This window comes from Triplophysa rosa, linkage group LG10 (assembly GCF_024868665.1).
Source record: "Triplophysa rosa linkage group LG10, Trosa_1v2, whole genome shotgun sequence".
Taxonomy (NCBI): domain Eukaryota; kingdom Metazoa; phylum Chordata; class Actinopteri; order Cypriniformes; family Nemacheilidae; genus Triplophysa; species Triplophysa rosa.
The window spans coordinates 23,247,870-23,265,958 of NC_079899.1; the positions used below are offsets into that span (position 1 = coordinate 23,247,870).

General features: G+C 37.5%; 1 protein-coding gene across 1 annotated transcript in view; it reads left to right on the forward strand.

Annotated features, from left to right (window-relative positions):
* The window catches only part of smyd3 (SET and MYND domain containing 3), a 128,067-nt gene that overhangs the window by 82,609 nt on the left and 27,369 nt on the right, over positions 1-18,089 (forward strand). The window contains exons 6-7 of the mRNA XM_057343314.1: positions 11,395-11,462; positions 17,538-17,640. Coding sequence (XP_057199297.1) covers positions 11,395-11,462; positions 17,538-17,640 — 171 coding nt within the window. The remainder of the gene's footprint in view (positions 1-11,394; positions 11,463-17,537; positions 17,641-18,089) is intronic.

Consider the following 18,089-nt stretch of genomic DNA (forward strand, 5'->3'; position numbering starts at 1 on the left):
TATTAAAGTGCTTCAAATGAATATAGCCAAACTAAAAAAAATCGATGGGGTATCACTAAATAACACCGCCATAACAAATAAACTGGTGTTAGACTGATACTAGAAAATGTTTTTATTCAATGACAGTGCAGCTCGGCTGAATATTTATTTATACATGTGGCTTCACCTACTGTAGTCACAAAGAATGCTGGTAGATAAATATGTTCTTGAAGAATTATTTACACACTACGTGAGGTTTTTAATTAGCTGAGCAATGAGAACACGATTTCACATTTGAGAAAGGAATGAATTACTCTTGACTGTCTTACAATCTCACTGTGTAATTGGGAACGTGTGTGCAATGTCACAGTGATTTTCCAGTGGTTTATTTTACAAAGTGTGTTTTGGAATCAGTCTGCTATATTAAAATGCTTTAAGACAGGAATTCATGTTTTGAATGCCCGTCTCACTGTTTTAAATGGACAGAAAACGAAGCTCAGTGTGAAACTGAAGAAAACCCACACCATGTCAATTCCACAATCCACCTCAAGAATGTGATGCTCACCTTCCATAGAAATGAATTAAAAATGCTTTTCCACAACTTCCCTGAAACATATTTATTACAAATTTTCAATAACCAGCTCTGTGTAAATGGACGAATATTGATATAAAATATAGATGCTTACTGTCTGACGTACACCTTTGAAATGAAATGAATTAAAACAAATGTGGGAAATCTTGAGGACCAGTAAGTAAAAAAATCTATAATCACATTGGCTTTTTAGGACCTAATATATAGTAAAGCAAGAATGTGGGGAGTGTACGAGGTCTTTGCATCGTGAGTTATCATGAGATATGGATGGCATGTGTTTGGGGTTTGTCTGTGGTATACACCATACATTCTTGTGTTTATACAATAAAGATTATGTAAAAGGATATCCAGTACATTTATTTACAAGAACGCACTGGTTTACCCCCCAGAATATTGCATACTGTACCACTAGAGGTATGACTATAAGTGTCCGTAGAGCTTTATTCTAAACACACAGTTTTGTTTGAATGCAAATATGATCTTTTTGTGAGGATGTGGATATCCCCTCTTTCCACTTGCAACCTGCTGTGGATGTAATTTGTTCCCCAGACTGTTTGTTTCACATCACTGATAACGCATGAGTGACAGCGCGCTCTTTATTTAGAGTGCATACATATTTCCACACGGCACATAAACATTGGGGGGTCTATCAGTATTTGAGGGGCAGGAGTGCAGGGCGCAGATGGTGAGGTGGAAGGTTCAGCGTTGGTGCACACACACAGTTTAGTAATCTAAATGAGCGCATACCATAGACCTGTGTTATGTAACTTATGTTTAGATGTACTCTTCCCTAAACCATTCCTGTTAAGCCTTTTTTGGATAAGGACATCTTCAGTAGTCTTCAAAATGATGTGTATGCTCATTTGGCAGACACTTTTATCTTAAGTTATCGCCCCTTGGTGTGTTCCATAGGAATCGAACCCCTGACTTTTGAAAACAAAATGGCCAAATTTGTAAACAAAACCTATTCTCATACATGTATACACAGACACCTTTTATTACTGTGATCCTATTCGAAGCACAGTTTGTGAAAAAAAAACATTACTAGGGTTTGCTGTACTGTATCATTTGAAGCACCTTGGTACATGATCACCTAGTGGCATGGTTTATATCAAAATAACATAATATCTGATAGCATCACTGTACCACAGGCGCTTAGAGCCCATGCAGGGTTTTTTTTACAGTTGGTGGAAAATACTACAAAACCAATTTCACAGAAGTATCTTATAGTGGTAAAGGTCAGCCAGCAGTGTATAATGTGAGTTCTGGTCTTGTATGTTTGGTGCTCTGTTAAAGATGGATTTTGCTAGTTTTAAGCTTGTTGCTTCACACGGTGACGGCGTGAGTGCAGGTCCTGTCGCCGTGGGCTACGGATGTCACGGCCCCTCAGATGTCAGAGCAGACAGGTGGAGATGCCATCATGTGAAAACAGCCTGCTGTTTCTCATCGCTCTCACACTGAGACGAACACACAAAAACAAACACACACACACACGCTCTCTAGCACAGACTGACTGATTCATTCAGAAAATCACCACCCGCCTAGTAAATGGACTCAAGAGCTTGACCATTTTCATTTTCAATTACATTACGTTATAAATGTTTCTGGTGTTTTATGGAATAACATTGTTTTGGAAGAACATGTCTTCCAAATGCATTAATGTTAGTTACATTATTTTTGTTTTGTTTATTTTAATTATTCATTATTTTTAATTATTCGTTTATTTATTATTTGTTTTACATTACTTTATTTTATTTTAACATTACATTGTTACATTAATTGGCAGCCCTGGGTCTTTTTATTAGTGGATTAAGCATTCTTCAACTTTAAAATATACTTGTAATATTATATTTGATTATATTAAATGATGTTATACTGTATAACAAGTATTCAGACAAAGAGTAATATTCAATTGCTACACATTATATTACATTAATAATTTACATCCCTGCATGGTCTTTTCATTATTGTATTAAGCATTATTTAACCCTAAAGATACTTTTAATATAATATTTTAAGTTTAATAATATAACAATAATGCTGACAAAGAGTAAAGTTTCATTACTATACATTGCATTGCATTACATTACTATAATATATTTTTAACGGACAGCGTTTCATGATTGAATTAAGCACTCTTAAGATACTAATAATATTATATTTTGTTACATTCAATTATATTGTATAACAATTAGGCATACAATTACTTTATATGACATTACGTTGCATTATATTATTCACTGACAGCCCTTAAGAGATAACAGTCTTAAAAGATACTTGTAGCTTATCTACATCATTTTTCTATTAAGACCTGTAACATTTTAATGGCTAACTCCCTAAATTTCCCATCTGTAAAAATCTTACTGTAGTGTTTCTGTGTGCGAGGGACGAGTCAGTGAGAAAATGAAGCCAGTTCCTCATCTTCTCATTGAATGCTCAAATCCTCCCTCTGGTAGACCAGCCTTAAATGTTATAAACCAACCAACTCTGTGCCCGTTCAAAAGCTGCATTAGCGTGTTTGGCAGACCGCCCTGTACTCCTAAAAGAGAGATGAGAAAACCTCTCCCCGCAGTCTCAACACTGTAAATAAACACTAATGGCCTTCTGTAATGAACACATCACACTCTGCCTAGTTGCTCTTATAAAAGATTTGCACTTGGCGCTACAGTGGTTGGCCAAGGGTGTACGGCATCCCGGTCTCAACCGCAGATGTGGATGGTGTGCATGAGTGCTTCTCCCGGCCTGGGGATCTTGTCAGGGAGAAGAAAGCTTTGGAGGAGCATGATGCATACCTTGCTCTTCACTCTGAGGTTCAATTGGTTGTTTTCTTGTAATTTCCTGGTAATTTAATAGCAGGTGCGCTGCCTAATGGACTTAGAGATGGAAAAGCCTTCATACAAACGTTAGGTATTTCAATCGTGTGGATCTCTTCTGCATTAAATGAGAGGTCGATGTTGCATGCAGATGTTTGTATGCACGATTTAAAATCAACATTGAGGACACGAAATATTAATATCTCAGACACTGTATATATATTTGTATAGAAGGAACTGATTTGTTCCTCAATGACACCATTTCATTTTCTCCCAACAACGTCTGAAGAAAAATTAGTTCAAGTCAGAAACCCAGTGTCTCCCCAAAGGCTACAAATGTATAGATTTTCCCGCACGTTTCCTCCAGCGGTAAGAAGAGACAGCGTTTGATTAAAGATATTCTCTCTGAGACCTGGCGTGTCAGAATCTTTCTCGAAAACACTCTCAGGTCCGCGAGCTGCAGAGAGACCTTGCAGATCTAAGGGGAGGGACGGGCTAGAGTACAAACCTATTTATTATATTGAGTGGCAGGGCTCTAAAGCCTTCTCAAGACCGGCTATCTGTCTCCCCTGGATTCTGCCATTGTGATGAAACTACCTGCTTTGATCCCACCTGAAAGCTGGTGTGTTGATGAGACGGCGAGGCGAGTGGGTGAAAGTGGTGCGAGAGAAGACAATTGTCTGTTGTTGGCGATGCCGTCCGCCCTTTGTTTTCCTTTTCATCCTTTCTTTTCTGATTTTAAATAAGGGCTTTTTAGACAAAGATGTCCACTGTTATTTTTCACTGGGAGATTCTATTTCGGATGAGCTCTGAGTTCTGGTTGCTGCCCGGGGAGTGTTTGGTGCAATGTTTTGTGTTACGTGTCTGTGGTGCGGTTGGCATTTTTTGGATGACAGTAATGGCCCAATGCTTGTCTTATACTGTATATACACTCACCTAAAGGATTATTAGGAACACCATACTAATACGGTGTTTGACCCCCTTTCGCCTTCAGAACTGCCTTAATTCTACGTGGCATTGATTCAACAAGGTGCTGAAAGCATTCTTTAGAAATGTTGGCCCATATTGATAGGATAGCATCTTGCAGTTGATGGAGATTTGTGGGATGCACATCCAGGGCACGAAGCTCCCGTTCCACCACATCCCAAAGATGTTCTATCGGGTTGAGATCTGGTGACTGTGGGGGCCATTCTAGTACAGTGAACTCATTGTCATGTTCAAGAAACCAATTTGAAATGATTCGAGCTTTGTGACATGGTGCATTATCCTGCTGGAAGTAGCCATTAGAGGATGGGTACATGGTGGTCATAAAGGGATGGACATGGTCAGAAACAATGCTCAGGTAGGCCGTGGCATTTAAACGATGCCCAATTGGCACTAAGGGGCCTAAAGTGTGCCAAGAAAACATCCCCCACACCATTACACCACCACCACCAGCCTGCACAGTGGTAACAAGGCATGATGGATCCATGTTCTCATTCTGTTTACGCCAAATTCTGACTCTACCATTTGAATGTCTCAACAGAAATCGAGACTCATCAGACCAGGCAACATTTTTCCAGTCTTCAACTGTCCAATTTTGGTGAGCTCGTGCAAATTGTAGCCTCTTTTTCCTATTTGTAGTGGTGATGAGTGGTACCCGGTGGGGTCTTCTGCTGTTGTAGCCCATCTGCCTCAAGGTTGTGCGTGTTGTGGCTTCACAAATGCTTTGCTGCATACCTCGGTTGTAACGAGTGGTTATTTCAGTCAAAGTTGCTCTTCTATCAGCTTGAATCAGTCGGCCCATTCTCCTCTGACCTCTAGCATCAACAAGGCATTTTCGCCCACAGGACTGCCGCATACTGGATGTTTTTCCCTTTTCACACCATTCTTTGTAAACCCTAGAAATGGTTGTGCGTGAAAATCCCAGTAACTGAGCAGATTGTGAAATACTCAGACCGGCCCGTCTGGCACCAACAACCATGCCACGCTCAAAATTGCTTAAATCACCTTTCTTTCCCATTCTGACATTCAGTTTGGAGTTCAGGAGATTGTCTTGACCAGGACCACACCCCTAAATGCATTGAAGCAACTGCCATGTGATTGGTTGATTAGATAATTGCATTAATGAGAAATTGAACAGGTGTTCCTAATAATCCTTTAGGTGAGTGTATATATACAGTATATATGAACGTATGTTGATATTTTAAGATGCTTTTTAACAATTCTGGTTAGTGTATATTTTAATTCTATGTCAAAGAGCTGCATGACATTATTTATATGTTCTACACAAGAAAGTCATACAAGTCTAAACCACTTTTTATATGCATTGGTTTTTAACATGGTTTGCTGGTATGCAAATGAGCCAGGCTGTTTTACATTTTGATTGGTTTTCAGTGCAGATGTGAGAGGATGAGTTTGACCAATGACATATAGCTGCCAAGCTCTGGATGTACCGAAGTTCATCTGTGTTTATCTACTAGGCACATTTTGTTTTAGTTTGGAGCTATAAATTGAAAAAAAATTGAGGATCCAAAACTAGGGGTATTTAAAAAACAGGGATAAGAAGAAAATAAATTACAAACTATACTGTTATATGAGTAATCATTTTAACCTCTCAAGTTATTTCATTTAACTAAACACCTCACACGGTGCAATGATTTAATATCAAACTCTGCCAGAAATCCTAAACAAAAGTTCAGAAGCAACTTTATTGAGTTTGTTCGAGGTGTTGCTTGTGCAGATGGCATGGGCTGGCGGGAAACATGGAATGAGTGATTCACACTGTTAGATAACAGGTCTGCAGTGGAGTTTGCGTTGAGTCAGTGGAACTGTGTGCTTTTGAGAAAACAAACCATGTAGAAGATCACTGAGACCTGCTTTGTTCTAGACAGTATGTGGTATTCTGTAAACCTGTTCCCACATTTATCTGCAAACATTATTTAATATTCGTCTTCTATTTTTACAGTAGCCTATGTCTAAATGCCAGTTAAACAACAAATCCATTGGCAAATAGTTTCTTTTTTAAGCACAGATCTAAAAAAGCTCAATATCCATGTAATCTGACATATTCAGATTTTTCCCAATGGAAAATTTATTGAGTTTAATATTGTCTGTAGTGAACGGCAGTAAACTTTCTATACTGTATATTATAGTGTTTTTAATCCTTATCGTAAATATTACTACAGTTTGCTATTGATGGTTTCAAAGAAACAAAAATGTTACTGTGCATGCGTGCCTTCGTGGACTGCCCTTAACTTCCGGTACACATTCACAAACAATAGAATGCCTGTAGATTATTTCTGATAATAAGCAAAAGAAACTGAGAAGAACTGCTACTTGGCTAAACTTGCCTCCCCAATATTTTGAATTTAGACTGTGATACCTCAACCGCTAGATTTCAACATTCAACAAAATTCGTTGAACTTTATTTATTACAATTATTATACAATAAAAGTACAATATAAATTAATATTAACATAATTTTAACATAATAAAATATAAATAGTTATATTATTAGACACTAGCCAGACCGATAAACAAACCCAGAGCGAAAGTTAACTGCTGTCCAGGCGCGCGCGTCTATAGTAACGGCCATAAAATTTTACACATCGTAAACCTGTTGAATTATATTTTACCCTAAAAACCTTTTTGCATTTTGCGTTTCAGTTTACCAAAAATAAAACAGACACTAAATACACTACTAATAAGACACTAAAATTAGAACAGTAAACAAAAACTAAAATAAAAATACATTAATCTTATATAGCAACATAAAAAATAAACAAATAAATTATAAAAGCATATCACAAAAGTGCTAAAAACAAAACTAAAATTAAAATAAAAACGAAACATTAAAATATGAATAAGACAAAATAAAACTGCGAACAAAATAATAACTCTGATATTGATATTTTGTTCATGAAAGTTTAACGATGTATATGGGTGAACTGGAATATGTTTTCGTGAGATTCACCCTTTGCTATTTCCACACATTTCTCATCAGTTTTTTTCTCTGGTCAGAAATGTGCATTCTAATGTATTACAATCTCTTATTGTGGCGGTCCGTTGCGCCATTCTCTGTTTGCCAGAGTAAATGAATCCAGTGTTTGTGTTTTTCCTCAAGTCAGAGGTCAGTTCGCATCTGCTCGATGCCGCATGTGGGCCTGGATGTTCTCATATTGACTTACAGTGTTTATCCCACATCATCTATTTCATACAGTCCATGTTTATTTTTTGGCTCGTGTTAAAAGCGCAACAGCCTGTTTGTCCTGCGTTACGTGATTTTTCATTGTTAGAATGCACAAAACAACATGTGAAGGATGAAGTGACAATGTTAGTGGATGTATTCAAAGCATGTCTCTGGTTTAGCTTTACAACAGGAGGTTTATTCTGCGTTCGCTTTATAGAGAAAAAGAAGCGGGCCGCGTATTTCGAGAGATCAGAGCGTTTTCGTACCTCCTGCAGGATTACTGTCAGAAGTCTGACAAGGATTCAGCGTTTTGATTTTGTCAAACATTTAGATGTAAATGAAAGGCAAACTTTAAACTTTATGCACATATGGTTTTCACATATTGCGTATCAGGTATTCTCTTGAGAAAATGTCTCGTGTTGAGAGTCAGAAGAAGGTCTCACACTGTGCAAAGATTTGTCAAAGTCTGGAATGGAAAACTTTTGAGAACAAATCTTAAAAGATGTCCCCCCTGGAGCGGGACCGGAGGCCTGATTATGTACTATGGATAACATTACCCTAGAATGGTGGTTGTATTTTGGAGACATGAGTGAGACGCCTCCAAACCTCAAAATATCGTACGCACACAAACACACACTTCATGCTGTCGTCAGGCAGACCGAGGCCACGCAGTCGCTCGGTCTCACCTTTTGATACCCATCTCACGCAGCCCACATGAAAGACTCGGTGATGGCGCCACATGAAGAGCCTCCAGTCTTCACAGGAGCTCCACACCTACAGTATATTAGCCATTAATTGCCTGGACATGTGCCAGAAATATGTTTTCAGAGATAAATATAAAGGCAACATCAGTGAAGGCTCCTTCCTGGCTGTTTCTTTTTAATTGTCTGTTAATTATTTAATTCGTTTTATTCCTCTGTGTGTGGTGCTGCTTTTTCCTTGTAAGTGTAAGTAAACACATTAGAAAGCTCACTATAGTTAGATTAAAAGATAAAATTTAGATTATAAACATAAGATGTAAGTGGGAGGATTATTTGAAGATGTGCATACTAAGTACTATGAGCCAGATTTTCAAACAGCTTGCTGCAGTGCAAACGCCTCTTTTGGCGTAAAAAAAACCTACTGTTGGTATTTTACTGAAGACACGCAGTGAAAATTAGTGCTGAAAAGGCGTGGACACGGCTGTTCTTGCGACTGACCTTGTTGCATAGCCTATGCATTTGTAAGAGTTTTCTAGATGCAAACTTTATGGGTGAAGAGTATTTAAATGAATCTCGCAATGCGATTTACTAAGGTTTGTGCTTGTCATTGCACTGGTATTTGCAGCATTATTTAAAGCGACACTATAGAACTTTCGCTCACAGGTTCCCCCATGTGGTTGATAAGCGCAATTGTCTGTTCCCAGTGTTATGAATAATGTTGCTGTAAAAGCTTCCCCGTGGGCAGCGCAATACACCTGAATTTGTTTACTAAGATGATGGAATCGGCAAATTCCGAAACGTTGTTTGAAAACCATATCGCACTCTTCGGCAGGCAGGGGATGGGCGGGGCTGTGTGTACCGACCCGAACACAGAACTTAAAGAGTGTGGTTTTAGCCTCTAGGAGGCTGCTCGGGTAGCAGGGGCAATAGAATTTGTCCATTTAAGAGTTGTTCTACCACTGAAATAAATTTAGAAACAAAGGTCGAAAAACTACAAAGTGTTGCTTTAACGGCCCAAAAATGTCTTAAACCCTGTGCTAATTTGCGCTGCTCTTGGTAGATTGCGTCAGTCATTATGTAAATGAGATATTGCGTCTGTGTTTTTTAATGTGTGCCTTGTTAGTAAATCACCTGCTGAAATTTCCACTCTCATCTGCGCTTTATTGAAATTGCGCTCTAGCGCCATTTCGCCCTGTTTAGTAAATCTGGCCCTATATATCACAACTGTGTTTACAACTGTAAAAGTATAGCAAATATGTATTTAGATAATTATGTATAAACCCTAGTTTATTAGGTTATTGCATTACAGAATATTGCACATTGGGTATGTAGTAGTGGTTGTGCTCACTGTTCAAGGTAGAGATGGAATGTGAAAAATCTGTTCTTGTACCCGACTGTGTTTGCATAAATTTGAGTCGACCGAGTTTGCTGCTCTCAGTTGGTGTTTATGATGTTTGGGTCGAACTCTGGGTCATTGTGCTTCAGGAGATCAATGTTATGCTGCAGTCTCAATGGTTTTAAAGGGGTGCTGCAACGACATTCTGACTGCTTTACCATGTTAAACGTGCTGTCTTCTCATGCTTAACATGGTCAACTGAACTCTGTCAAAAAACGAGTTGGGCGTATTACGTAGTATTTCTGTGCTCGATACACTCCCCCAGAAATCGTACAGGTTTCGGAAAGGTTTTTTCGAACATATAAAACTGTTTTCGTAACAATTTTTCTTAGTCCCTTATTGGACAATTCTCCCGCGGCAGCAAGGAGAGCAGGAGAAGGAGCATGCGCAGACGTCACTTTCACTTGTGTGCAGGAGAGAGAGAGAGAGAGCATACGTTCGCGAAGTTCAGGTGTTTGTTTGTTCACTGCATTTGGGTGATGAATGTTCTATAAACGGTGGATATAACGCTGGATTTGGAGATCGTTGAAACTGACATATCGAGCCGTCGCAGCGCTAAAAGATGCCGGACATGAACCGCATGCCGTGAGTGAAACTGATGTCTGTGTTTTGTTGGCAATGGGTGTTCACGTGCTTTAGTTCAGCCTACCCCTCCCCCCGCACGCGCCCTATGCTTTCGGAAATAATCGTACAGCTGTATCTATCTTTTATAAATGTGATCAAACTAAATACTCTTCGAAGATACGAAGTATGCAATACTACTAAGATTAATATGAGATTGGCAGAAACCGCGTGTGTTAGGGCCGCTTTAATAGTTTGTTCTTATTCAATGAATAATTGATCCAACATGAAAACGTTGTCAATATTTAAGCACCCTACTGTAGCAATCTGAAAAAAACTTGAATCTTGAATTTATTGATATGCTCGGCCAATGTTTTCTCGTTATAATTTTGTTTTATTATATGTAAAGATGTATGTACGTATGTATAGTGAAACAAAATTGAATTCAGGGTTTTGATTTTGTCAAACATTTAGACAAAAATTCAAAGCAAACTTTATCCATATGGTTGTCACATATTGTGTATCAGGTATTCTCTCTCTCAGGTCAAACACATCAATAAATACATCAATGAATATATATTAAGGATAAATTTTCTCAGTGTTAATAAATACTAATCTAGTAATGATGTATCTCTGTCCCTCGCACACTGCAGTGTTCCCTGTGTCAGCACCACACACACACACACACACACACACACACACACACACACACACACACACACACACACACACACACAGTGATTGCAACTGCGTGTGTTTGCTTCTCTTCCTCCACATACGTCAATCATTTGTTCTGTCAAGCTTTATAAAAACCCATCAGATTCCTGTCTCCTCCTCTCTCGCCATGACTTGTTCCAGACGCATTTACCTTCATCTCTCTGGTAGATGGACTCTGTCCAGCCTCAGTTCTGTATCGTCCCCGCGGCCATCAGACAGCCAGCCAGCAACCAAACAAACATGCAGAGCTCGCTGAACAAGTCCCTTGTGTTCTCTAAAGACCCATGTGGAGACTGATAGTCAACATCTGGGATCTGGTTAAAATCAAACCAGTTTGGTTCGTCCCATTTTTGACCCAACGCTGGGATTTTTTATTGAGCTACAGGAATACTGGATTCAATTTATTTGTAAACAAGTGTGATACAAATGGATGTTTTATGACCTTGTTTCTTGTTTTTACACAGGTGACCTGCAACTGTTTCAGCATCAGTGATGGAGAACTGCAGGATGTGGGGGTGGGCCTGTATCCCAGGTGAGTGAAACTTCCCAGCATGCTTTGCACTACACCGAACATGCTGTGGACATTATTAGTTTGGTGTTTGAATGTATGTAATAGACTTGAACTGAATGAGGAATCTAAGTTATATCTATAGACCAGAAAATACATCACAGATTTTAGGGTGGGCTCTTTTACTTGGGTGGTCCAATAGCAGCCATCCATAACAACCTCCTGTGGAACTATATGGGTTATTCATGGACAAAAATCTAGTTTTACATTTGCACTTACATAGCACAGTACATTCATTGTCGGGCATTGCTGTTTTTTATTTAAATTACCCCCAAATGGCCTCGTATTCCCTAGTGGATGTTGAAGCAGTGCTTGTGTTTCATGTGCCCGGCAGATCTGTGTGACAGAAAACATGTTTGTATTATTAGTTGTGCAGTCATAAATAGGGATTGTGACATGATTTTGGATTACGTGCAACGATTTCCTCTCTCCTCCACTAAATGTGCCGGAGGGAAGCTCCTATTCATATACAGAGGAGTTAAAGGGCAATCTGCTCGAGAAATGGGAATAATTACACATAAACAGACATTTGGATTTCAATGTGACGACATTGCAACTTGCCTAGACACATTGTGGCACATAAATAGAGGGGATTTCCTCTGCAAATTGCTTTGTAAGTGTGTTTGTAACACTGGGAGCAAATCCATGGGATGATGGCGTGGGTTTAAAAACTTCTAATAGGAACCACAATGATGCTGAAATAAACAAGTTTTTTGAAGCTTACGGCGAATGAAGTTTAAATCCCTGCTTGTTATTGCTGGTTGTATTACGTACGTTACAGTGCATATATTACATGCAAATTATATATTGTAATATATAATCATATAGATTAATGTAGGAACCTCAGATAATAAAAAAGAATATTTAAAATCTAAGGCTACAATACAAATGACATTGCATATATTTATTTATTTGTTTAGTAATTTGGTTTGGATAAAAAGTCAAATTAATCCTTTTTTTAATTGTTATTATTGAATTTAAATGAGTTAATTTGTGTTATTACATAATTTATGGCTTTTATTATTATTAAAACCTTAAATATTATCTAATAAAATAATAGATGGTCTAAAAATGAGATGAGCCGCCCTCTGTTTTTTATTTATTTATTTATTTGAATTGTTATTATTGAATTCAAATACTTTCATTTGTGTTGTTTCATCATGTATGGCTATTATTATTATTAAAATATAAAAAATATTACCTATTAAAATAGTAGATGGTCGAAAAAATTGTCGAAAAATTACTGTGCTGCCTTCTGTTTTTTTCTCTTTATCTCTTCCTCCGTTGTCCTTATGATGTTCTCTGTTTGTAGAGGACGATAGCAATTAAAATGTGACGGGCCCCTGAGTGTCAGTGTACCAGAGCCGTCACACTCTGCTTTCCTCCTTTAAACCAGTGATGGGCCCGGGGCAGAGACCTGAGATGAACTGCTCCTAAATTACACTTTATCATTGCTGACATCTTTCATAATTAATCTTTGTGCCCACAATTGTCACCAAGTGGGTTTTTTTTACTTTGAGATGAGCTGTGGATGAATGGCTCATAATGTGGCGGCACTTCCCATAATTACATGCTAATGAAATTACAGCATAGCGGTTGTTCTGATCTCTTTTTTTTTGTTTTATTAAAAGACTTTCGCCCCTTCCCAGATCTGTCTCTGTGGTATTTTCTAAAGATCAGAGGCGGGAGTTTAGGGGGTGGGATTATTTGTCTGGTGGACCAATAATAAGAGACAGTAAAAGTTTGATGCTTAGTTGTGCTATAATGAATAGCCGGACAATATTTGCATTTTTGTTATTTTTATTTTTAGACAACACATGTGGCACACTGTCAGCTTTTCTGCTTTGAAGGGCTTCAAGGGATAGTTCCCCCAAAAACGAAAATTTTGTGATGATTTCTTCACCCTAATTTCTTGTACAAGACTCTTTCTTCTGTGGAACAAAAAAGTAGATATTTTGAGAAATGTCTCAGCGGTTTTGTGTCCATACAATGGAAGTCAATGGGGGCCGGATTTTTCTAAATAAAGAAAGTCATACAGGTTTGGAATGACATGAGGATGAATAAATGATAACAGAATTTTAATTTTTGGGTGAACTGTCCCTTTAATGCAGAAGCACATGCGGCATGCACCTGTGGCTATTATCAAACTTCTTTTCTTTCTGGATGTGAACCAGCGGTGTCATGTTAATCCCTGTGGTTGTGTCCAGAGGTTGCGGGAGGATTTGTGTTGTCAGACGTCCTCCAGCGCTACACGCTGAGAATCGCACCCTAGTCTGGACACGGTTGTCTGGGATGGCCACACTAAGCTCCAGTAAACCCTTGGCAGGCAGTCTGTTGTGTTGCAACCTGACAAAATCCAACAACAGAAATCCATAAAGATTGACAAACGCCCTACCGGATGCATACCATCATCCGTGAAAGCTGGGAATGTGTGTGACTTTAGAAACATGAGGAATAATTGGGTTTATTCCTCTAAAGCCGCTTGTTATGTCACAGGGGGTGGATTTTATTAAAACTAATAGATATCAGCTTTTTCGCTTTGCTATGATTGTTAAAACTTGGACACTGTTTAATATACCTTTATTGTTTTGTTTTTAATAGTGTTTTATATATTATTTTCCCAGAACCTTTCAGCATTACGAAAAATAAAGGAAACATCCTCCAAAAATTATTCGGCAAAATATAAAATGAAATAAATTATGTATTTTTATTAATTCTTTTATGTTTTATATTAATTTTCTAAAGTAAAATAATACTTATTTTAATATTTTAATATTACAATATTACATTTTATTAATTCAATATTTCGTAAAAGTTTTTATAAATATTTATTTTACATATTTATTGTGTGTAATATTTTGCTTTTTAACACAAATAATAATTATGTTTATTTGTCCTGTCATTAATATAAATATAGTTTTATTAATTGTTGGCGTACGTTATATTTTATTTACAGTTGAATTTTGAAGATGAGTGGAAATAATCCCACCGTCCTCCATATTCTCATATTACCACTTCTGTCTGCAATTATATCATTTTTTGCTTTTCATCTGTTTGCTCTGCTCCGTGCTCAGGGCTACAAGTTCAGTAGCAGAGATTAAAGGACCAAAGGGTGTCTCTTTATATGGTGTTCTATCGGCTTTGAGCTGAATGTCTGTACGCAAAAAAAAAAAAAATTTAGCTAACAGCTGTTTTCCGGCAGCTTTCATAAATCTTAAATTGGTGACGGTTTTTGATATGGCTTAAACAGGGTATATGATATGAAAATGCATTTTTTCTTGCTTGTCTAAATGTTTTTAAACCCATAGTTCACCCAAAAATGAAAATGTCTTTCTTCTGCAAATATGGCTTTCTTTCTTCTGCAAAAGACAAAAGAAGATATTTTGAAGAATGTTGGTGACCGAACAACAGCGGTACCCATTGACTTTCATTGGTTTTGTGTCTGTACAATAGAAGTGAATAAGCACCGCTGTTGTTCGGTAACCAACATTCTTCAAAATATCTTTTCTGTTCTGCTGAAGAAAGAACGTCATACAGGTCTGGACCAACATGAGGGGGGATTTCCATTTATAGGTGAACTGTCCCTTTAAGACTCAACTAATATTATAAAGTCATCACAGTTACTGGTTACTTTGACATTTTGGATTGGGAATGAAATATGATTAGATTGCAAATGAAGTGTCGTATGAAAACAGTGCTGACACATTAGAGTTTGATTTGCATTTAAAAAAAATTTTTGGAGGATATAGTGGCATTGGATGAATGATATAAAGGAAATGAAATGGTGTGGAACCTATAGAAATGGTTCTCTATGAGGAGCGCTGGCGTGTGAAGTTCAATTATCAGCATCGCCCTGTTATTGTGGCCCATCCAAGAGACCATTTTACTGCTAATAATCCAATCGCTTCTGTTGGCTAATCATGGGGAATGTATTGTTACGGTTTATTGAAAATGCTCTCAGTATGAAAAGCAGCAAAACATCTTAGTTTTATAGTTAAAGGGAAACTAACCTCCCTGTGTGGGCCATTAAACTGGCACGACTTCCATATTCAACATTCATGGGAAGGGTTTTGCTTTCATGAATATGAGCTGGTGGGATTACAGTCGACAAACATAACCAGAAAGGCAGATGCTGAAATTGCTGTTTAGATATGGGCTGCGATTTTACGACGTCTTTGGATCGGATGTAAGGGAGAAGCGAATCAAAGCGGTGTCTGCAGATGTCTTAGAAATTATAATGACGCAAAAAGATTATCCCATGAGAGCAAGGTCTGTTTACCGTAGGCTGGGTGGGCCGGTTTGAAACCGTACGTTGGATTTTCCTCAGACCATGACCAACAGCAGCAATTTGTTGCTCAAACTTTTGTGAATGACTTCCGATGCATAAGCAGAAGTCTAGAAAAGGAGGACAGCGTGTTTTCCTGTTCACATACAAAAGCTCGCATGCTAGATTGATATTGTCTGTGTTTGTTCTGTCATGGTTGTGTGAATGTAAGTGCGTGATTTCTGATAAGTACTGCTAATCTCTTAAATACTTACCAAACAGGAGTTTAAGTTAGCACAAAGGAACTTTAATCACACTTTTTATATAATAGAAACATTCAGTTTACACTGGGAGTAATAAAAAATAAAAATAAATCTTTTGTCTGGTAGATGCCAGTCTACAAATAGATACACTTCAAAAATTATTATTTAATTTAAAATGAGAAATGAGCAAATCATTAATCTACAATCAAATGTAGTTTGAAATTATTCAGATTTTTTTATACAGCCGCAAAAAAGCTTAAGAGACCATTTCGAAATTATTTTTCAGCTTTTTTATTTACTATTTGTTTAAGTCAAATTATTTTTGTTTGATTCTGTGAACTAACAACATTTCATGCAAATTTTAATTAAAAAAAAAAAAAAACTGGAGAAACAGTTCAAAATAACAGAAAACATTCTGTGTATTTTTTCAGACCTCAAATACTGCAAAGAAAACAAGTTCATATTCACTTTTAAGCAATACAACAGTAATATTTGTACCTGTTTTTTGGAAAAGTTCAAAAATGTTACTGATAACCTGCACTTTTATCACAGTTCTCATGTGTCTTGTCATGCTGTCAGTCTTTCACATTGCTGTCGGATGACTTTATTTCACTCCTGAGGTTTGATTTTGTAGAAATTCAACAGACACTGGACTGGAATGGTCACAATACATCTAGAAATGATGATTAATGACATTTTGGAATGGTCTCTTAATTTCTTTCTGCAGATGTATGTATATGCATGTTTATATTTAATTATGCATGAGCTACAAATCTGGAAAGAATTTTATTTCGCTAAAGGTGCTTGAACAAATTGTCCATGTCACATTTCTTTCATTTTATTGCTCTCGTCCTGTCCTCGTTGCTTTACATTATATCCCATTCTAGTGTCGGCCTTGTATACTGCTGTTTCCTCAATTTAGCAACTTGTTTCTTTTGTTAATTCATGAGTGATCGCTGATTTGTCTTGTATTGTTTAGCACTTACAGTCCTAGTTCATCATTTATTCAGGTTGATGAGAATGTGTGAGATGAGAATTTGCACTATGAGGGATTGGCAGTTTGATGAAGAGAAACAATAAAAATCTGCCAAATGGAGAGGAAACCAGGAGTTTGAACAAGTTTTGTCTTTGACGAGTGAATATTTTGACAGGATGAACTCAAACCAGCACCATTGGGTCTGTTTGTCAAATCACCAAAGGGTTTTCTCTGAAAGAACAAACAGAAAACAAATCTTCATTTTATAGTTGGAAAAATGCAGCTCTCATCCATTAAACATTGACAGAACTCCCATGGAGACAACACATACGTTTTCTAGAAAAGTGAATTTTTGTTTTTTTAAAAGCTTGACATTTCCCCAAGTGCAAGCCAAATAATAAGTTCAAATCCAGTTAATTTTTACACAACATTGTTCCATACACGACCGGTTATGATCCATTTACAAATGTGCATGTGACCGTGATGCCCGTGGTTCAAGAGTTCCTGGTTTACCGTGTGTTTTATGTTTGTAACAGCATGTCTCTGCTGAACCACGACTGCCGGCCCAACTGTGTCATGATGTTTGAGGGCAAGACAATCAAGCTGCGAGCCGTCCGGGTCATCAGAGCCTGCGAGGAGGTATCTGTACACACACACACACACACACACACACACACACACACACACACACACACACTTATGTCTCTCTCTCTCTCTGAATTTTACTATTTTTTGTATTTCTTTTTGTAATGTTTTCTTTTCTCTGCGCCATACATTGAGGTTCCTAAAAGGTTCTTTATCAGGCTGTATGGTTCCATAAAGAACCTTCAGCATCCTCAGAGCCATTCTGTTGCACAGTAGGTTCTTTGTAGTGAAAAAAAATAATATACAAACTATAAAAAGGTGATAAAGAAATAGTTTTTTAGAATCCTTTGACTACAAGGTTCTTTGGGAAACCAACAATTGTTCTTCTATGTTATCACTGCGAAGAACCTTTGTAAGCATCTTTATTTTTAAGATTCTTTTAAGAAGTTGTAAAGCATAGGTCTCAACCCCCGTACATAGCATACATTTAGTTTTGTAAGCCC